The sequence below is a fragment of the Stomoxys calcitrans genome, chromosome 4 (assembly GCF_963082655.1).
Source record: "Stomoxys calcitrans chromosome 4, idStoCalc2.1, whole genome shotgun sequence".
In the NCBI taxonomy this organism is placed as follows: domain Eukaryota; kingdom Metazoa; phylum Arthropoda; class Insecta; order Diptera; family Muscidae; genus Stomoxys; species Stomoxys calcitrans.
In genome coordinates, this window is record NC_081555.1 from 106,475,648 (window position 1) to 106,498,655 (window position 23,008).

The window sequence follows — 23,008 nt, forward strand, 5'->3', positions numbered from 1 at the left end:
ACGAGGGACGCGATGACATCTTCAACACGCTGTCATGCATGCATAGACGCGAAGCACCAATGCTTGGCACTTGGCGAGTGTATACTTGAGTGAGTGCGTACGTTCCGGGGAAGCACTCGAGTGAGTGCGTGATGGGTAGCCGCTTGCTCCCTATTCTGTTCCTATATCTTTTGTATTTTTTTAATATCTCTCCATCTCCCTGTCTCCCATTCGGACGGAGCGGGCAGCAATGTATTACATTATGTTCTGTTTCTTGCTAGGGTGTCGCAATGTGCTGAGTGTACTCACCTTTCGGGCTGGGCTATCCATTAAACCAAAACCTAAACCTGAGGGCATGAGCGTAATTCACGTACTAAATGGGCAAAAGGGCATCTAGGGGCTTACGAAATCGAATCGGATGATCAGTTTATTTGGGTGATACATTTAAATCTGAGCCGATATAGTTTACTTGCAATATCCAACGATCAATTTCAAAAAGAACCACCTTTACAACATTTTCTTCGTTCCAAGGCTATATTGACTTCGACAAACGAACGGACGGTAGGACGGACAGACATGGCTAGACCAACTCAGAATTTAGGGTCGCAAATCAATATTTCCGGGTGTTACATACGCTATGACTAGTCTAATAAACCCCCATCTTGTAGAGGTTAGTAATTTCACAGTTTATGTTCTTCACTTCAGGAGGCCACCGTAGCACAGAGAGAAGCATGTCCCCCTATGACACTGAACGCCAGGGTTCGAATCCTGGCGAGAACATGAGAAAAATTTTTCTGCGGTGGTTATCCCCTTCCAATGCTGGCTACATTGGTAAGGACTATGCCATGTAAAAACTTGAATCGGACAGGACTCATTGATATGTGATAAGTTTGTCCCTGTTCTTTAATGGAATACTCAATGCAATGTGCTTCTCATTTTTTAGTTTCCAAAGCAACCGATTTACAAAGGTGTTAATCCCAAAAGACGATTTTTCGCGGAAAGAATTTCGAAAATTACCCGTAAAGTTTATTTTTTAAAAAAATATTTACAATTTACAAAAGCTACCAAAGTTTATGTCCATAGGATGGGGGAAATGGTAATCGTCATTAAATTAATGACTAAACGAAGTCTGTGTGTCGGTCCGTCTGGCTGTCCATCAGCTGTATATACGCTACATGCTTCGTAAATTAAGATATTGACCTAAAATATGGCATAGATCCATATTTTTTCAATACGCAGGTTCATTCTGAAACGGGCCAAATTAGGTATTGCGCCCATACAAGATGCATTTTTACCCGATATTTGGAACATTAAGTCGGATGAAAATTGCGACCTGCACTTTGTGCACAAATTAATATAGACAGACAGATTAGCAAAGGTTCTATTTCTCTTTCTTCTGGGTGTTACAAATAAAACCACCAGGTTATTATACCCTGTACCACAATTGTGGTGTACGATATTAAAATTTAGAACAGCGACTAGTTTTGCTGCGATAGATGGGCAAATTAACAAAATTTGAATAATGTGCTTCTTTATGTATTTTTAATTTGTAGATAATTTACTTCAAACATATAGCTTAAAATGGTTGTATCTTCTTAACTTGTGCCAAAAAAATTAAAGAATATTTTAAATATAATACATTATATGAAAATATCATGAATTCTTACTTTACGGAATGCATATGTTACTATAAAAGCAATGGTTGCATATTAAAAACCACCCATGTCCTTACAATAACAATAAACTGTAGGTACTGCCAACATTGAGAAGAGCTTCTCATCAAATCAGAATCACATTAGAATATAGATCTGTGAGGGGCAAATGAACACACACAATAGCACATTATTGTGTGTGTGTAGAACAACAAAAGCCCATGGGCTTTGAAACAGTGAGCACATGTGTAGGTGTGCCCACCATTAATTTAGATTAAACTGTATTTTTCTTGCTATAACAAAGTAAGTCTAAATCTGATAAAGTTTGGAAGGTATTCACCGTTGGAATTTATTTTCAAAGAGATGTCACATGACATGCCGTTTAAACTCAGGTTTTAAAAACCTGTCTTCTATTGTTGAACTAAAACCTGCCAGTACGACATTTATTGATGTGAGAGAAGTCTCATGTTCCTTATGGGAATGTATGTGAGAATATTTGCTTGCAAGTTTACACAGTCTATTGGGCTTGAACCCAACCAAATGGTCAATAAACATATCTTCTTGGCATCTTTGTGAATTCATTTCTTTTCTTCTTTATTATTGCTGAACTATTTTCATCATACTAATCTCAATTTTTACCCACTTTTCTTCCATTACAGGTGTCGAGCCCCTATAGCATCACTCGATTGCATGGAGGAGTTCAGTGGTACGGGCGGTCATCTTGATTTCGGTATCGAACAACAAATCACTTTTTTCAAATCTATGTTTCTTTTTCCTGTATTTTTCAAGCGTATTTCTGTTGGATTTCTGTTGTCTAACTTTGTTGTTGTTTCCTAGTTTCATTGTGGTTTTGTCTATTTTGTCCTTGTTTGTAACTATTTCCTGTTGTGGTTTGGTAACACCTACTCTAACATACTCGTTTGATATGATTTTTTGGTTTTCTGTAATTAATTTCATTGTAATTATTTAATTGTTGCGTTAAATGATTTGTTTTTAATGTTTTTTAGAACATTGCGTTAACATTGTTTTGATATATGTTCATTGTTATCAATTGTGTAATTATTCTAATTTAACAAAATACCGCAATACCACAAAATATCCTTTGCCGCACACACACAAGCCAACTGAAAAATATCAGTCATTTATCTAAAAACCAATAGGGGAAAAAAAGAAACCAAGCACACACACACGAGGAAAGATGTTAGCTGAAGATTTGTAATGATTGAATTGATAATATGGCTGGTATATGGTTCAAGTCAGGTTTTCTATCCATAGCCTGTTAAATTTTAAGAAAGACTATGAGGACTCTATTTTGACATATGCAGCTTCTATATAAACCATTTTACAGGTAAAAGAATATCTTCGCGACAAAAAAAAATTATTGGCAAGTACTATTTTAATAGTAACTGTGCAAGGGAAATCCCTCCATCGTTGAACGTTAGTCACATTTGGATGTTAAAGTCACTCCGGTTATGCTAAAACTTTTATAAACTTCGCCTGTGGCAAAGGATGGCTCTTTTACGTAAAAGCTTCAAAGCTACTTGAAAGTCAAAAAAGCTTCGTTTACAGCAAAAGTCGATTCGTTACACTAAAAGCAGAATTCTTTTGATCATTCTTTTTTGACAGAGAGTACAGCTAGAAAAACCAGAAAAACCAACCAGCGCATCGATTGTTTGACAATATTATAAGCAAAAAAGAAATATCCATTATTTGCATTCGTCACAAATTCTTGCAAATTTTAGCGTAAACAAAGTCCCAACTTTTTTAATAAAATAATAATAATGAATTACTTTTTTCGTGTATGGACGGGAATTTTAACCGAAAAACTACTCTCAGTGTACGTGTTCGTCGTTTTTTAAGTAATGGGAGGGGCACATCCCGCAATGCCTTCTCCGCACGCTTCTGGTCCGTGGAGGGATTGAAGAGAAGTCGAACATTAGTTCTGTTCGATTTACCTGAACCGCCTCCATAAACGGTCGGTGTCGTGGGGTGTAACCGGTGCATGGTGTGGGTGTATTTCCGACCATGCCCTGATGTTACGTCACTACGGGAGTGAAGTCGCGCTGAGTATGTTGCAAGATGTTGTGCGGACATAGACGCTTGTCATCGTCGTCGCTTCGTCGCCAGACTATTTGACTCCTCCGACTTGTCCCACAACAACCCAGCCCTAATATGTTGCCGTGATGTGTATCTGTCTTGCAATTGAATTGCAATGGTCTGGCTCTAGTCGCCTCTAAGGGGATAGAAGTCAAGTCAGCTACTGCCGAGATAGAGCTATACAAGATGTACATTAGGGTGGAGCGATTAGTATTGAAGGAAAAAAATCTTAATGGTCCTTCGCGTTTCTGATTCTTGGGATGGTACTGAGTAAAAAAAGTCCACTAGACCATACTTCTACGGTGAAAATCGAGCCTCCAGACTTTTAATTTGACCTTGGGGTAGGTTAAACATCAGCCTCAACGAAATTGCCTCTTGTATTGCGTGCAAAAGATCTGCCACCAAATCTTCAGCCGCATTGTTCATTACATACAAGCATTAGTTGGGTAGGGAGCTGAATGTAAGGTCAATGGAGTGACAATTCCGACCATCAAGTATTCCAAAATACTTTTAAATTTGAGAACTCTTACACATTCTCCTTACATACCTCAGCAATTTACGATAAATCCATAAACAAGATCCTTAAGTCACCTGCCGCCAGCACTTATGGTGCTGACAAAGAAACCTTGTTGACCAAGTACAAAAAATTTGCCTGTCTGTGGTAAATTATGCAGCGTCAGTGTGGTCTCGTCAGTTATGTGCCGCTCTTCCAACTCAGACGGACTGTCTCCTCAGTTCTCACGTGGACCACATAACTACATGCTTTACAAGCAATACCTTCTTGGTTGTTATCGCAGATACCATCCAAATCATTATCTTGTGGATAGTTATCCACCTCCCAGAAGCCTTAATGTGAATCTACATGGTCTAGAGCAAGAGGTTCAGCGCTACAAGAGAGAACCTGTAGGCCAAATGGCATATTTAGCGGGTCGGGACATTATTCATACACGAGGTAGCAGACGTGGCGATATCTACCGGGTGAATGTTATTCTTGCAGAACAACCGCCTCTTATATTTCTGAAGAAATTGATTTGAAATGATTTGATTTTGAAATTGTTAAAGCTGAGGTCCTATCAAGATCATGTTTACAATTTCAAGGCCCTAGGTGGTCCGGGCGCCTCTTAACAGGCCCCTAAATTTGGTCATATTGGCATTTCGAAAAATTGTTCGAGCTGCCAAATCTTCATTTGTGGTCCAATTTTGTTGTCAAAATCCTTACAAAAAAATCTCCACGCTATCCCCACTGGTTTCGGGGCTATTCGACTTTTAATTTTTATTTTTCCAAGTTTTGGCCGAGATTGGCTTTGAATTTTGAAGCCCTTTGTGGTTCGATTTTCAATTTGATGCATGATTTTGATTGATTCTAAAGTCCTCAATTATGGCCAAATGGCCCTCCGCTCTGCCAAAAATGTTCTTGAGATTCACTAATCGTTCAATTTGCTTGCATTTTAGAATCATGAGTCCTTTTATGTATAAAACTGTTTCTAAATGATAGTGCCTACTATTCTTTGGCTGTATACAACTTCACTCTTTTTACCAAAAAAAAAAACGCTGTACAACTATTTGAGTTTTCTTGTAAGTTCATAAAAAATTTAGAAAAACCACAACAAATGCCAAAATATCGTGTAAACTCATTCATGGCGTGTTAAAAATTTATTCTTTTAATATCTATGGATTGTGTTTTTTCTTTCTTCATTTTATTCCACAAGTAACCAGGTCAATTTGCTGTCAATCAAACAGAAAGTGGTCAGACATTCTATCGCCAGGAGTTTGATTAGATGTTTCAGCTTGTTTTGTTATACAATCGTTTGGTTGACCACTTTTCTTTCTTTCTTTTTGTCCATTCTCTTTTGGTTGCAGACAACCAGTCAGTCAGTTTGTATGTAAACAATAAGGATTTTTTATTCCACGTGTTTGCGTGTGTGCGGCCAAAGAGTGTGTAGATGGGGATGTATTGTGTGCGGTCTTGTTTGTATACCCTTTGCCCTTTTTAACCAATTTTTGGGTGTAGTAGGTATGTGTTTGTATTAAAATTAATCATATTTCTTACTGTTCACAAGAAAAGGTAATAACAAGCAAATTACTACTAAATAACTCCCTTAATCATTTCTATGGGTTTCTTGCGTTATTTCTTTGGAATGATGACACTATACTTTTTGTACAAATATATACAGTAGATTCTCGATTGTTTAAATTGAATATATTGACTTAATATTGTTGGAATGCAGGTTAAAAATTTACTACAAACATCATCATAATACTACACTTCTTAAAAAGTGGTTACTAACTTTATTAATATCATATATACAAATAGTGTTCTAACTTAAAATGCTTGCACCACCAAAACTGTGATCTAATATAAGTGGGAAAAAGATAATTATTGGACGGTGTATATGAGAGCTACATCAGGTTATAGACCGATTCAGATCATCCTTGGTCCAATTGTTAAGTTAAATCGGACAACCATTCCGGCTCTAGGAGCTCAAGAAATCGAATCGGAAGATCGTTTTATATGGGAGCTATATCAAGCTTTAGACCGATTCGTACCACACTTGGCTCGATTGTTGGTAGTCATAACGAAACAATGTCATAACGAAAAATTTCCGTTCAATCGGAGAACAATTGCGACTTCTAGGAGATCGGTTTATTTGGGAGCTATATCAGATTATAGACCGATTCGGACCACATTCGTACCACACGAATCGTAGACCGATTCGTACCACACTTTTCTTGATTGTTGGAAGTCATAACGGAACAATGAGTTCGAAATTTCCGTTCAATCGGAGAACAATTGCGACTTCTAGGAGATCGGTTTATTTGGGAGCTATATCAGATTAAAGACCGATTCGGACCACACTTGGCACGATTGTTGGAAGTCGCAACAGAACACTACGTGCAAAATTTCAATTCAATTGGACAAACATTGCGGTTTTTAGGGACTCAAGAAATCGGATTGAGAAATCGATTTATTATGGATGGATTCGATTTCAGCGCAATCGGATAACAATTGCGGCTTCCACAGCATCAAATCTTAACCGATATGGCCCATTTGCATCCCCAACGACCTACATAAATATGAAGTATCTGTTTCAAGCAGTAAGCTTTATGCGTTCGACCGCTATAGTGATTTCTACAGACAGACGGATGGACGAACATGGCCAGATCGACTTAGAATGTCAAGACCATCAGGAATATACATATATACATACTTTATGGGTTCCCCGATCAATATTTCGAGGTGTTACAAACGTAATGACTAGATAAGTATACCTGCAACTCTATGGTGGTGCTGGAACTTGAGCTGCAACAGACATCCCATCAAATCGTAATATCAATAGCTTTCTATGTGGAAACATGATGTTAATAAATGCTAGTGCACCCAAATCAATTTGCAACTGTGCAAGTAATGATAAAATCCACAAAAACCCACGCCCAAACATTTATTCGATCTGCCAACATCAGTCCAGAATTTCTTTAAGCAGAATCTTAAACATGTTCCCCAGAAAAATGCAAAGACAAACATACAATTTCACATAAAATCGTTTGTTGTTGTTTATTTATATTGTGAACGAAAACCCAAAGTTAAATTGCGAACAAGATTAAGAGCTGAAAACTAACGTACAATCCACATTAAAAAAATATACCAATTCAAAAACATGTAAAAAGGCAAGTTCGGTCGGGCAGAACTTTGGATATCCATCACCTCGGATATATATGTTAACCACCTTTCGTCATAATCGGGTGAAAACCCATGATGAACCCATACCAGCTGTAAATGGTCCGATTTGTACCAAAATTCGCAGTTGAAGTTTGTAAACCAGGATAGTGGTCTTTATGGCAGCTATATACATATATAGACCGATCTAAACCATATATGGCAACGATGTCGAAAAGCCTAACATAAGTCACTATATCAAATTTAAGCGAAATCGATAAAAAAAAGCTTCTTTTATGGGCTCAAGACCTTAAATCGGGAGATTGGCATCTATGGCAGCTATATCCATATATAGATCGATAGGAGCCATATTGAACGCGGTTGTGTAAAACGCTGCTTTAATGGGCCCACGTAGTAAAATCGAAACATCGGAATCTATGGCAGCTATACCTAAATATAAACCGATCGGAACCATATAGCGAATGAATGTCGATGTGTGATAAACGCTGCTTTATAGGCCCAAGGAGTAAAATCGGAAGATAGGTATTTATGGCAGCTATATCTATATATAAACCCATCGGAACCATATAGAAAATGAATGTCGAAAAGCTTAACATAGGTCACTGCGCCAAATTTCAGCGAAATCATAAAACATCAGAAAAAAATGTTCAGCGGTGGTGTGTCCCTCCTAACGGTGGCAACATTTGTGAGGTACTAGGCCATACATAGAAGCCATGTAAGAACTTTTCCCCAAAGAGGTATTTCCCCAAAGAGGGTGCGGCACGCCCTTCAGAGTCTGCTTTAAAAAGAAGGTCCCTTATTTTAGAGCTTTAACTTGAATCGGACAACACTCATTGTGAGAGTTTGCCCCTTTTCCTTAATGAAATGTTCGAAGATAGTTGTCCTCTTCGAGAAAAAAAATCAGCCCAAGAAAAACCCTAGGGGTCTTAATGTTTACCCAGAGAAGACTTAAATCTGACTATTCACAAGGAGGACGAAGGTGAGCCAATTTGACGAACCACGTTTCCTCGAACAATTCCAATATCTGACAAGGTTATATACCTAGAAGTGATCTTGGACAGAAAACTGAATTGGAAGTGTCACATTCAGGAGCGTACTGAAAAGGCTCACAGATGTTGGGCGCTATGTAGACGGGCCGTTGACTCGAAATGGGGCCTGAATCCGAGGATAGTTCACTGGCTCTACAGTAGCTTGATTAGACCAATACTTGCTTAAGCCTCCGTAGTTTGATGTACTGCGATGGAGAAGAAGTCTAACGTAAGGGTATAACACCAGGTTCGGAGAACTTGTGGTCTTGGCATAGGTATAGCGATAAGCACAACGCCCACTTGGGCACTGGAGACTATTCTAAATATCCGACCCACAACTGCTATGAGACTTAAGGTGATGGAAGAATGGATAGAGGATAGGAGTTAATACAATTGCAGTATAATCGAGGCGGCGATAGGAAACCTGGATGGCATAGAAGAGGTTTTCGATCGGATACCTGCGATGACACTTGAGGTCGAGTGCGAGACACTACTTCCAGAGTCACAATCTTGGGTTGACGGAACTCTGGTGTTGACATCTGGAAGATCATGCTGTACAGATGGATCGAAGCTAAAGGACGAAGTGGGCCTCGGAGACTGAGATCTGAGGCTGAATTACCGCATTCTTGATCGAGTGCGCTTTCGTATCGAATAAAATTTCATCTCGTACTTAATGGATGTTATGTCACTTGTATATATAATTTATGTCAAAGTTAAAAAAAATTTTCAATTTAAACAATCGAGTTCCTAAATTTTAAAAATTCCCATCCAATAAAGAGATACCTAATTCACAATAGAGAGATTTCGAAAGATTTTACTCCTTCAGGTATGCGGTAATGCGGCCCCTGCTTTGGACTGCCTGGCCATAATACGGTCCTGCAGCCAAAGATCCGGGCGACACGAACGTCGAGTTTGAACTTCTTTACGGACGGTAAACTGACCATTAGGTCAATAACAACCAAGACGGTTAGGTCACGAACAGTCTTGGAGTGTAAGGAGATCAACGGCTTCTTTGAGGATGGCACGATCGGCATCGTTCAGGAGCCGGGCCACAGTAGAATAAGGTGGATTAATTGAACAGATGATTTGGCAATGAAGGCCAGAGGACTGCCCTCGACGCCTTACGGTTTGACGCAGTCCGAGTTAAGGACCTGGGCGTCGAACGCACAAGCAAATGTGGAATACCGAAAATGATCCATAGGACGACGAAAATCCTATGGGGAAATCCGGATCGAGGCTATTACAGAGCCAAATTGAAAATTTGAGAAGAAGCCCACCAGTTTGTCAGTCGGTTAGTGAATATAGCTTTTGCGGTCTCAAGAAGTCCAATCAAATAAAATCCAGGAATTGGTTTTTATGGCGTCTATAAATGTATGGACCTATATGGGAGGGTGCGTGTACCTCACATACCAAATTTCCACCAAATTGGATAAAAATTGAGGCTGGTGGGGGATCAAAAAATAAAAACCGTGAATTGGTAAATATGAGGGCTACATCAAAAGCTGAAGCGATATGGCCAATTTGCAATTCCTAACACTTACATCAATAAGAGGTATTTGTGCACAAATTTCAACCGGATGTCGTCATTATTTTAAACATTCGAGACTTCAACAGACGGACGGATATAGCTAGATTTAATTCAATATTGGTGGCTACAAAAAATAAAAACTATCAGCATGGCGGACAGACATACGAAAGTATTGATAAAGATTTTAACCAAGTCAGCGCCAATCAATGATCTACTGTCGGTAGGCGATTGTCCTTGTCACTTCTATTTGGAAAATCTTTCTTATGGTATAAATTCGACCCAAAGACTTAAAATACTTCTATCGCCTTAATACACAATAGGTATGCCAGGGACATTGAGGTAAACATTCTTATAATCTAAGCAATGTTAATAACAATTTCGTAAACGGAAAATTCATATTAACTTTTATAAATGGCTACAAACAAATAAATCACCATTCTATATATCGAGAATCTACTGTAAACAATTTCTCCATTGTCCTTTATTCAATTTTTGACTAATTTTAACCCCACTCTATAAAAAAAAATACACTACAACTATCCTAAATTAAATACAAAAAAACACGAAATATTTTTAATACAACAACAGCTATGAAAAAAACAAGAAATCCATACAATAACAACAAGAACAACAACAATGAGTATTCTACATCAATTACGTTTACAAGTTAGTTTTTTGAGTTTTTGCTTTCGTTTCTTACGCATTGCCAGTTTATTTTCTTCCTGTTCTTGTCTTAGACGCACGTAATACATATTGTAGCGAAATAAAAAAAGAAAAACAACCTAAAAGTTACTACTTTAGTAGAGTTAATGTTGATTGTATTGTTGAATTTGTGAAGATTTTGAATGCAATTTATTAAACTAAAATGTTTCTTACTATTCCTTTGCCAAAATCAGGCCGTTCTCTGAGTTTGGGCTCAAATCCAGCTCTACCGCTAAGGCCGGGCTCAACACCAACGCCCGGCTTACGTTACAAGAATTTGGGTAAGAGCGGATTGCGGGTGAGCAATGTGGGCCTTGGTACTTGGCCAGTTTTTTCGCCTGGGGTCAGCGATGAACAGGCGGAAGCCATACTCAAGCTGGCCATAGAGAGTGGCATAAATCTCTTCGATATATCGGAGGGACATTCGGAAACGGAAATTGGCAAAATATTGCAAAGAACCGGTTGGAAGAGGACGGCCTATGTTATAACCACGAAAGTTTATTGGAGTACCAAGTAAGTCTTAAAAATCTGTTAAAAAAGAAGAGAATATAAAATGCAGACCTTCAATTTTTTCCTAATCTCTTTTTTCTAGATCGGAGGAGCGCGGCCTTTCGCGTAAACATATTATCGAATCCGTCAAGGCCAGTTTACAACGTTTACAATTGCAATATATTGATATTGTAATTATACATAAAGCGGATGCTATGTGTCCAATGGAAGGTAGTTCTCAGCCTTTCCCTTATTACTGAAATGTTGATGGTTAAAACTACTTCACTCTTTTCAGAAATTGTACGTGCCATGAATTATGTCATCCAGCAGGGTTGGGCCATGTATTGGGGTACCGCCCGTTGGTCTCAGGTCGAAATAATGGAGGCCTACACAAACTGCCGTCAGTTCAATTGTATCACACCGATTGTCGAACAATCCGAGTATCACATGTTCTGTCGTGAGAAATGTGAACTTTATTTGCCAGAGATGTATAATAAAATTGGCGTTGGCCTCATGGCTTGGGGTCCCCTATCCATGGCCTTGAGTGATGCACAAAATGGTGAGAAGATTTTTTTGCCCAAGGGTTCGTTTAAAACCAAAAGTCATAGTTATTCATGGACTGAAGACGAAGTCAATAGGAATGTAAGTAAATAAACAAGAGTTCTTTTTTTTTAGCAAAAGGGTTTATTGATTTTTGTTGCCTATTTCTTGGGTATATAATAGGCTGCCTTATCGCCTCAGGGTAGTTGGAATAAGGAACGCATGGAAGAGGGTCGCCGTCACTGTGATCGTTTGAAGGATTTAGCAGCATTGGCGGAGAAATTGGGTTGCACCCCTTCACAGCTGTCCATTGCCTGGTCATTGAAACATGAACCTGTACAGTGTTTACTTTTAGGTGCCACTTCTGCTGAACAATTGCATCAGAGTTTGCAATCATTACAGGTAAGTGTCCAAGTATAAGTTTAACATGTAATTGAATCTAACCTGAGGGAAGAATGTTTCTTATCTCCTGGTTGAGCAAAAGAGAGAAAAGGATTCAGACATATATTATGATATTCCTTTTTTAATCTCATGGTGTTTTTTAGAAGGAAGGTGATTTTGTCACGATGCAAGGTCTGAAATATAATCACATCCCTGCAAAATACCTCCAGAATAGGGAATCATGATTTTGTCGCGTTGTATAATTCAAAAATATTTCGAATGAACGATAGCTGAAGGAATCTTTCTCTATTGGACGAACGTTGATTTACAAAACAGATGGAAGTCTTCGAATATTTTCATCCAATCATCTTCAAATTTGGCACAGGGATTGCTTTTAGCCAAGAGACGAAGCCAATTGAAATTGGTTCAGATTTAGATATAGCCAATATAGTAAAGTGGTCAATTGTTAGCCAATTCTCCCGAAATTTGGCACGAAGGATTTTCTTATGACTCTCATTATTACTGATGGCCCCCAATTAAAAATATTCTCTAGAGATAAAATTTGGCTCTGGCCCGGCGCCCTCGATTTGTTTTCTTAAAACAAAATTTCAAAGAAATTTTTTTAAATTTTTGACTTTTTTCTAAAGAACAAAATTAAAATTTTTTAATGATAAAATTTCCTAGAGACATAATTTTACAGAAATTTTTTCTTTAATTTAAAAAAAAATTTAATTTTTATGGCAAATTTAAAAGTAACCGTCAAATGAGCGGACGTGTTTTCATTTCGCTCCTCAAAGAAAAATATCCGTATCTTGGAATAGTTAAAAAAAAAAGAAAAAAATGTTAAAGCATTTGGAGTAGGCTCAAAATGAACTCCAAAGACCCTAAAGTTGCAGTGGTGGCATCAGACCGTAGCATGTTGTCCGCCCCTCCTATAGGTGTGGATGCCTTGGCACCTGTGGTCGGGAGTAATGCTTCAAGCTCGCAACCAGTCGTCAGACTAACGAATGAGGAAGAAACCAATAAACCAGAGGGATGCGCAACTCGTCCCCAGCCTTTATGTAAAGGTGGTGTTTCCGATTCAGATTCAGACAACGACTTTATCAATGAAATAGTCATTGCAGCCGAATCGGGAAATGAGGACAGCGGGATGACAGCAGTAGTTAGCAAGAGGACCGAGAAAGCGAATCGGGACACGACGAAGGAGACAGAGGAACATGTACCGGCAGCGCAATCAGGCGAGAGTAACACTGCAAAAACATTGAAGAAGAAAAAGAGCTGCCCGCTTTTAGGTACTCTGGGAATACTGCAAAAACCCTGAAAAAGAAAAAGACTGTCTGCTTTCAAGTGCTCTGGGAATACCAAACTAGTCCCTCCCGCAATCGAGACTCCAGACAGTGTACTGCGGAGGGAGACATAATCGGAACAGAAACGAAGGAAGCGCGCACGACCTCTGAGTCTGTATGGAGGACTGTGACTTCCAAAAGGACTCCACAGCCATCACGAAAGGGGAAAAAGGTAAGGAGCCATCCTTTTATGCCAGAGTGGCAAAAAAACACAATAGAGATGACATGACTTATGCAGTCGTCGATATGGACAGTGCATCCGGTAGGATTCTACCAGATCATCGGTCCCAAGTGAAGCATCTGGTAAATGAACGGGTTTTCAATCATATTTTGAACTCTGAAGGTGGTCCACCCATATGGATTATGAGCTGCGAGTATAAAGGGGACATCTTAACGCTACACTTTGCGTCAGCGGAATGTATCGATACCGTCAAAAAAGTATCCATACTCCCTACGGCGCAAAGCTCGACCTAGTGAGAAAGATAGAAAGTGGGTGACGAAACGCATGATTGATGTCTTAAAGATTTGGTCGCGGAGATATGGAAAGGTTTTTCACTGGGAGGAGAAGGAGGAAGGAACTCTCCTTGTGGTTGGCATTGATCAAGTCTCCGTAGCAAGTTAGGCAAATGTCCTTATAAGCCATCAGGCGGAGCAGTGGCGCGCGACACTCGATAACGCCTAAGAGACAGGAGGCCGACGACGGGACAATCACCGACTCTCTCAATATTGGGAAGACTAGGATAAGCATAGAACCTAATTCTAAAACCTCAGGTAGTGGAGGGGCGACAGACCCAACACAGCCTAAAAAACAGGGACCCGACGACGGAGCCATCAGCGACTTTCTCGAGATTAGGAAGACTAGGATGGATAAAGATCCTAATGCTGAAACATCAGGCAGTGCAGTGACAGAGAACTCAACATACAGAAAGCAGAAGATGAGACCATGACCTACTCCCAAGAAGCTCATTTACTTCAGATTTGGAAGACTAGTATAGGCAATGATCCTAATATTGGAACATCAGGCAGTGGAGGGACGGTAGACTTAATACAGCCTAACGAACAGGGGCCCGATGATGGAACAATTACCGACTTTCTCAAGATTTGAAAGACTAGGATAGGCAAAGATTCTAATACTAAAACAACAGGCAGTGCATTGACGGGAAACTCAATGCAACTCAATGATGAAGAAGCCCATCTGGCCTGTGTTTTCACAGCATACCTAAGACTTGCATATGCTCCGAAAGCCTGGCAGGAGGCAAGGGTGGTATTTATACCCAAGCCTGACAAGGCGACACCAAGGCCTACAGACTTATAAGCCCTTCGTCCTTTCTACTCAAAACCATGGAACTCATAGTGGATACCATGATAAAGAGTAGGACATTCAGCGAACTGCTCAAATGCAAACAGCATGAAATGTTAAGGAAAGGTCGGCGGAGACTACCTATGCCGGGCCATAACGGAGTAAGGGGGGATGAAAGGGCAGATGATTTCGGTGAAGGGCAGAGAACTGACGTCAATAAACTTCGTAACCCGCAGTCTTTTGGGTCGACGCATTCCGAATTAAGGGCGTGGGCGACGAATGCGCATGCAACACTGTGGAACAGCGCAACGGTCGGTAGGACGGCGAAAGTCCTATGGGGGGATCCATATCGTGAGAAGACGAGACTATTACTTAAAGGAAGTAAGAAGGAGGTCAGTATAGCTATTGGTATCATAACGGGACACATAGAAATACGAGCTCACTTATGTAAACTCGGTGCAGCAAGTGAAAGCAAATGTAGGGCATGCGGGAAAGATGATGAGACGTTGGAGCATTTCCTTTGTCATTGTCCGGCTTTCGCGTCTAACAGATACTGGCACTTAGGTGGGGACACTATACTAGACACGAACCAACTTAGGGGAGTGGCATGGAAAACAATAGCGGATTTTGTAAGTAGCACGGAACTCCTAACTTAGATTTTTCGAGGTTATTTTTTTTTTGTATTTAGAGCTTGTGGGCCCATAGTGGCATGGAGCGGATTAATATCTGCATCCTCTTTTCTGCCCGCTGCTGTTTTGGCAAAACTAATATGCACGAATCATGCCACATGCTCTACAAGCATATATGACAAGGACTTTCTTTGTAAAAACAAAAGGATTCCTGCTACAGCGTTTGCATAGGGTCACAAAAAAACTCTAGCCCGATTTTTCATTCCTTTTAATTCGTTTTTCATTTCGCCAATAATGTTCTCTATATGTTTTTCTTTCAATGTTACAGTTACTGCCACGTTTGTCGACCAGCGTTATGCTAGAATTGGAACGGATATTAGAGAATAAACCGGTGCGACCGCCGATGATATCAACACTGGCACTTCGGTGACAATCAGCATGCCCTCAGGGGCCACCTAGCCTTAGTGGCGGTGTCGCCGGCGGCAGCAGCGGCATGGGTCCCTGTGGGCAAGAGTCGCCAAAAAACGATGAAGTCTCAGCGTTTTGCGGTGAAGATGGCGATGCAAAGGATGCCTCTAAACAAGGCTTTTGCGTTATTCAGTGACGAAAGGAGTCTTTAGATATTGATAATAAATTTATTAAAGCAATTAGTAGTAAAACTAGTCTAAGTAGTACAACAATGACAACAACAATAAGTAAACATGATTTACAATTGCAACTACAACAACAGCAACAGCAGCAGCAACAACAACAACTACAGTATCAGCAACAACAACAGCAGCAGCAGCTACAACAACAACAACAACGTTTTTCTCAAAACACTGCGTATAGTTTGGATAATAAGAACAATACAACAAATCGTTTAGATAGCATCACCACCACAACAACAACAGCAAACAACATGACAACAACAAATACCATACAAATTGATACATTAAATAATAATAATCTGGAACATGATCTCACCCTACACCACACCACACCCGGTTTCCGGCATATGATTAACAACAATAATGGTGATATAGAAGCACCACCGCCACCAGCACCACCACAAGCCGAGCCAGCCCCACGTATTCCCAAGAAACGATCCCTACTCAATTTCAGATCACTGGATTTTCACATTAAATCACTGTACAGTGGTTTGCGTAATGGCTCTTCTGGGCAAAATAACAAAGCAAATTCGCAATCTTCTAATCTGCTGGCTTCCTCACGCGATGGCAGTGGCGGCGGCGGCGGCGGAGGTGGTTGTGGTGGCGTTGTTGGTGGCAGTGGGTCTGCCAGAGCTGGTGATGATTGCACCTCGGTGGTGGTGGGCACTGGTACCGGTGGCTACAATGCCAATGGCAGCGAGCTAAATATCAGTGAACACCAACACTACGATCATCAGCATTACCATCACATGCATCATCAGCCATACAATCGCATGCCGCCCTATTTGAAAATCGAATCGGTGGACAATGAGGAATCGGAAAATCTTCTCATCGACTATCCACAATCGCCGTATTCGACACGTCGCAATAGCTCCAATGAGGATAATCGTTCGAGTAGCCAATTAATACACCTGACCGGCGGTGGTGGTAGTGGCGTTGGTGGTGTTGGTGGGATGATGGGTTCCACTCAGTATTTGCAACAGCCATCGTCTGCCTCGCATCGCTATGACAATATGATGTCACGTTCGCAGGCCAGTTCTCCGTCGCCCTACTTTCTGTCGCCTCATGCATTTGCCTCGTCATCGCAAAACTTTAGACGTTCATCGACCTCGGACATAATGTCCGGCAGCAAACGCAGTGCTTGTTCATCGGCCAGTACCAGCCGTCGCCCGAGCACCTCGGATCTGTTGCGTAAGGCGCGTGAGCGTCGTGGCAGCGAGTCTCGTATGGGGCGCAGTGTTTCGCATGGCGGTCTTCCACGTGGTGGCGGTGGTGGGGCATTTCGTGCCGGCCCTGGTGTGGGCGGTAGACGCACCAGTATGGCCTTTTAAATCACCCCCAGGGTCCCCACTCAACTTTAACTCTCCCTCTCTTTCTCCCAAAGAACACTTATACTAACACTTAAAAGGTAAACTATCCAAACTATACTCTAACGCAAGTACACAAACAGAAAAACAGCAGCAGCAGCAACAACAACCTGTAGTGATTAAACTTTATAAAAAAAAACTACAAAAAAAAATCTAAAAAAAAAACGTAAGATTATAATATAAACTTACAAACAAAAAAGTGCTTATGATTCGTTTTTTTATTATTGACAATGAAAAAATTTTCAAAAAGAAATCTCCCAAAAAAAAAAAATTAGAAAAAATTTAATAAATACGAGAAAAAAAACCAAAGGAAATCCCCTTCAAGAGAACAACAACAAGCAACTTTAAAATAATTAAAAATTATAACAAAAAAAACTTAAAAAAAAGAAAATTATATTCTCTTTAAGCTTTAAAAGTAATTAATTACAACAACCAACCAATAAAAAAAATTAATAGAACAATATTAAAAACAAATAATAATTGATACAATTCACAAATAATAACATAAAAAAAAGGAAATATATCTAAAATAAAAACATACAACTTTTTTGTAGCTAAGTAAGTTTAACAGCAATGGAGAAAACCTATATAAAAAATTGTAAAACTTCTAACAAAAGCTTATCCAAAGCGAACTAATAACAATAACAAAAATTTATAAAAAAAAATAAACAAAAAAAAATCTCTTCATGAAAACACGTCTTTAGTTAATTTGAATTTCGAAAAAACTGAAAAATTATTTAAGTAAGCTAAATCAAAGTATTCCTCTCCAAACAAAAAAAGGTACTTCATCATCGCTCTCTCTCTCTCTTTAGAAAAGCTTCAGGTGCTTAGAAGAAACCAGACTCCATTTTCACCATGTGAAGAATATTTTTACGCAATGCAATATTTAGCAAGTCATAAAACCATCAATTGCTTCAATCTAGCATTTTTGGCATTAATATCATCTAAGTCACCTTCATCTCCTACATACTAACCAAAATGTGTTTCAATACTAAAGTCTTGCCACAACCAATCATAAACACTCAAACAAAACTGTTAGACAGTTTTCTTAATATTCTTTATGTGTGGATTTTATTTGAAATTTGACTTTATGTACCTTCACAAATCGTATGATGCTATTATTCACTGAGCTATACAAGGTCCGAGCATACATCTCTTTGTTTCAAACAAGTTATTGTTTGCCTCAAACACTATATGATGTAATGTACACTTGGTATCTTGGTATGATCAGCATCCAAACTTTCTCTGTAGACTAGTTCCTGATGACTACAACCACTATATTCTTGGTGTAATTGATCAACTTTCAATCCGACCCTTTAAAATGGTTCCAAACCAAGTATTTGTTGTCTCAAACAAACAAAATTCGATTGCTACAATCAGTAAATAATTAAAAAAAAAATGTTGGTTATAAAACTTCATCTTAAGGTTATTAGAGTATTTCGATGAGCACTATGCATAAAGGCCCCAAGCACTTCTCTTGTAAGTCGAAACATTTATTCAATTGTTGTAAACAAGTAAATATATGTTTATCTCAACTATAGTTAGGTTAATCCATTTTTATACCCACCACCGAAGGATGGGGGTCCATCTGTTTGAAATCAAGCTACAGTCTTTGAAAACGAAGATATTGAGCTGAAACTTTGCACAGATTCTTCTTTTTTTCATAGGCAGGTAAAGTTCGAAGATGGACTATATCTTGATATAGCCCCCATATAGACTGAACACCCGATTTAGGGTCTTTGGCTCATAAAAGCTGTATTTATTATGCGATTTAACTGAAATTTGGCACAATGATTTATGTTAGGATCTCCAACATCTGTGATGAATATAGTTCAGATCGGCCTATATCTTGATATAACTCCCATATAGACTGGTCTCTTGATTTAGGGTCCTAGGCCCATAAAAGCCACATTTATTACACTATTTCGCTGAAATTTGGCCTAATGATTTGTGCAAAAATGCCCGACAACAGCAATGAATATGGTCCAAATTGGTCTATATATTTACTCATCCCCAATATAGGGTCTTAGTCTCATAAAAGCTGCACTTATTAACCAATCTGCCTAAAATTTGGCACACTGGTTTTTGTTAAGATCTTCGACATCCGTGCCGAATATTGTTTAAATCGGTCTAAATTTAAAAGGCCTCAGGTCAATAAAGCCCCGCACATAACACATTGAGGTGAGTTCAGCGCTTTGACGTCCATGTCGAGTATGGTTAAGATCGGACCATTTTGAGTATAGCCCCCCTATATAGACCTATCTCCCTATCGAAGGTCTTTCATCCATTAATAGCGTTTTAACTGTCCCATTTCGCTGAAATTAGGTAGTCTGCTACGCTGTTATAATATTTCTAAGGTGTAAGAATCCGAACCAGCTATGCAGAAGGGCCGAAAGGGTCTTGCCGATGGCACATGACTGGGCAAGACCAGGAAAGAGTGAAATCTGCCTGTTCACGAAGAAGACAAAGGTGGGCCAATTTAACGCACCACGTTTCCTCAATAGAACGATTTCGATCAAATACTTAGGTGTGATCTTGGACAGGAAACTGAATTGGAAGTGTCACATTCAGGAGCATGCCGAGAAGGCTCACAGATGTTGGCCACTATGTACACGGGCTTGAAATGGGGCCTGGATAGTCCACTGGCTCGACAAAAGTGTGATTATGCCGATACTGACTTACGCCTCTGTAGTTTATTGGACTGTGATGGAGAAAAAGCGCAACGTAGAGATAATACAACAGGTTCGAAAACATGTTGTCTTAGCTGGAGACTATTCTAGATATCTGAACCAGCTATGCAGAAGAGCCGAAAGGGTCTTGTAGATTGCACACGACTGGGCAAGACCTAGGGGTCTCAATGTTAACTCAGGAAAGAATGAAATCTGCCTGTTCACGCGGAAGACAAAGGTGGGCCAATTTGACGCACCAAGTTTCCTCAATAGAACGATTTCGATATCTGACAAGGTCAAGTACTTAGGTGTGATCTTGAACAGGAAACTGAATTGGAAGTGTCACATTCAGGAGCATACCAAGAAGGCTCACAGCTGTGGGCACTATGTAGATGGGCCTTAGGCTCGTAATAGGGCCTGAATACGAGGATAGTCCATTGGCTCCAAAGGAGTGTGATCAGACCGATACTGACTTACGACTCAGTTGTTTGTTGGACTGCGATGGAGAAAAAGTGCAACGTTAGGATAATGCAATAGGTCCCGAGAACATGTTGTCTTGGCTGGAGACTATTCTATATTTCCGATCCATAGACATACAGATTAATTGCGAGGCAGTCACTGTGGCTATGAGACTTAAGGCGTTGGGAGAATGGGTTGAGGATAGGAGCAGCTCATATCACCGCGGTATAATAGAGGAGACGATAGAGAACCTGGAAGGAGTGGAGGAAGTTTCCGATCGGATACCTGAGACGGCACTTGAAGTCGAATGCGAGGCACTGCAACGGCAAAGCCTTGGATTAACGGAACCCTATTGTCATCTCGAAGATCATGTTACACGGATGGATTAAAGCTAGAGGACAGAGTGGGCCTGGGGATCTACATTTAGACACCAGGGACTGATATCTGTTTCCGACTGGCTGACCATAATACGATATTGTAGGCAGAGATCAAGGCGATCACGGAATGTGTGAGGTGGTGTGGTGTTAACGCTAGGACATCGAGTGTGTTAACTAGGACATCTGGCCATCATGGTACTAACAACCAGAAGGGTAAGGTCACAAACAGTCTAGGAGTGTATGAAGGAGATTAACGTCTATGGATGGCACAATCCGCATCGTTTAGGTGCCGGCCCACAGAGGAGTAAGGGGGAATAAAAGAGCAAACGATTTGGCAGTGAAGGCCTAAGGACTGCCGTCAACAAACTTGTCTACCGATTTGGGCAATATGGCTATCAAATGAAAGGTAGTTGGAAGAAGAATACGAAACTTATATAGAAATTTGTGGTCAACGGACGTGTAGGCCGATCGTGACAATATTGGATTTAAACGCAAAGTACTTGAGAGTAGAATACGAAACTTTTATAAAAGTTTGGGATCTATTTCCAGACGGATCCCCTTACCCTAAAATTATGCACCAAATAGACATGTATATATATTTGGGGGGACGCCCGCCATGTAGGCCGATTGGAACAATATGGGATTTAAACAAAAGGTACTTTAGAGTAAAATACGAAACTTTGATAAAAGTTTGGGATCTTTTCCAAGGCGGGTCGCCTCACCCCAAAATTATGCACCAAATAGACATGTACATCGAACGGGACAAAATGGGACCCAAACGAAAGATATTTGAGAGTATAATACGAAAATTATATAAAAATTTGGGTCATTTCCCGGAGAATCACCCCACTTCAAAATTTTGCCCCAAATGGCCTTGTATACCAAACGAGAAAATATGGAATTCAAATGAAAGTTATTTGGGAGTTAAATACGAATATACGTAGTTTTCAAATTTGGACCATGTCAAAAGGGGCCCCAAACACTTAAGGGTGTAGCGAAACACACCAGGCCAGCTAGTTTTACAATAATAGTTAAAAGATTTCTTAGGCCAAAAGCAGTGATTTTTAATACAACTATATCATATTTCTAGAGGATTGCCAGAAGCAAGGTTTCACACAATTTTTATTTGGACTTAATCTTAAAAGTTTCCTTAAACCCGGCAACAAATTTGTAGCCTTAAAGCTGTTAAGATACGCCTAATTCAACAAGGATTTCCAAACTTATGTTTCCCAATCCTAGTGCATAATTTCTCCAACAAGCGATTGTAAATATATGAAGGATAGGATTGATAAGAGATTTATGATATTGTTTCAAATTAATTTTTAGAAGAAAAAAATTAAATTTTCATTAAACGTGATTTGTATATTAATTAATCGATTAATCAAAGTTTTTACAATCAAATTAGTGGTGTATCGTATAATCTCAATAAGGCTTTTGTTTAGCATGTTAAGTAAGAACATTTGGAAAATATAGTCAAAATTAGTGATAGCAAAAGGTTGAGCACCACTTGTTCCTAAAAAAAACAAAGAAAAAGGTGTCATTTACTAATTACTTTAGTGGAAAAACGTTCGAAATAGAACGCAAATTGTATTTCTTATAGGACTGTAAATGAAATTTCTCTGCGATCTATTCAATAAATCGCATAGAGGTGTTGGTAGTTTTTCCCCTCCCTGTTTTCAAAACCCTGAAACTTATTGTAATTCCTTCATCAATAACCTATACCTTGATAAAATCATACAACCAATCAACAAAAAAAATATATATAACAAAAAAAAAACCAAATGCCAGAAAATCATTTTCTAAAGATGAGATATATAAAACAAAAAAAAACATTTTTGATTAAACTTATTAATCAATCTCTAGTTTTCAAAATTTCTTATTAACTAAGCCAGAAATTATTTAAGTAAAAAATATTAAGAAATAAAAAAAAGTATAAAATCAAAGTGCTATGCTTAGTAATGACATAAAAAAAAAACAAAACAAATAACTTTTCAAATTTAAATTTAAAAAAAGTATAAAATGCCTTGTTTTGAGACAAAAAATGAATAATGTAACATAAATTCATATAAAAAAATGTAGCTTAATTTTAAATAAAAAAATTGAAAAAATTTAACAAAAAAAAACAGCAAATATTGAAGA

The 23,008-nt window shown here is 39.2% G+C and overlaps 2 protein-coding genes across 2 annotated transcripts in view; both read left to right on the plus strand.

The window, feature by feature from the left end:
- Nucleotides 1-16,101, plus strand: part of LOC106086336 (zinc finger CCCH domain-containing protein 13) — a 336,942-nt gene extending 320,841 nt beyond the window's left edge. Inside the window, exons 6-11 of the mRNA XM_059367516.1 lie at nt 2,291-2,361; nt 10,857-11,175; nt 11,255-11,382; nt 11,447-11,793; nt 11,875-12,093; nt 15,676-16,101. Of these exons, the coding sequence (XP_059223499.1) occupies nt 2,291-2,361; nt 10,857-11,175; nt 11,255-11,382; nt 11,447-11,793; nt 11,875-12,093; nt 15,676-15,777 (1,186 nt within the window). The 3' untranslated portion in view covers nt 15,778-16,101. The remainder of the gene's footprint in view (nt 1-2,290; nt 2,362-10,856; nt 11,176-11,254; nt 11,383-11,446; nt 11,794-11,874; nt 12,094-15,675) is intronic.
- LOC106086337 (myb-like protein P) lies at nt 16,027-20,831 on the plus strand. Its single transcript, XM_059367517.1, has one exon. It carries the CDS (start codon nt 16,027-16,029, stop codon nt 17,326-17,328), a length of 1,302 nt encoding a protein of 433 aa, XP_059223500.1. The 3' UTR covers nt 17,329-20,831.
- Nucleotides 20,832-23,008: the final 2,177 nt, after the last annotated feature.

Excerpts from the sequence above, each read along its gene's own strand:
- LOC106086337 (XM_059367517.1), top strand. The coding sequence starts at position 16,027 with ATGACAACAACAATAAGTAAACATGATTTACAATTGCAACTACAACAA.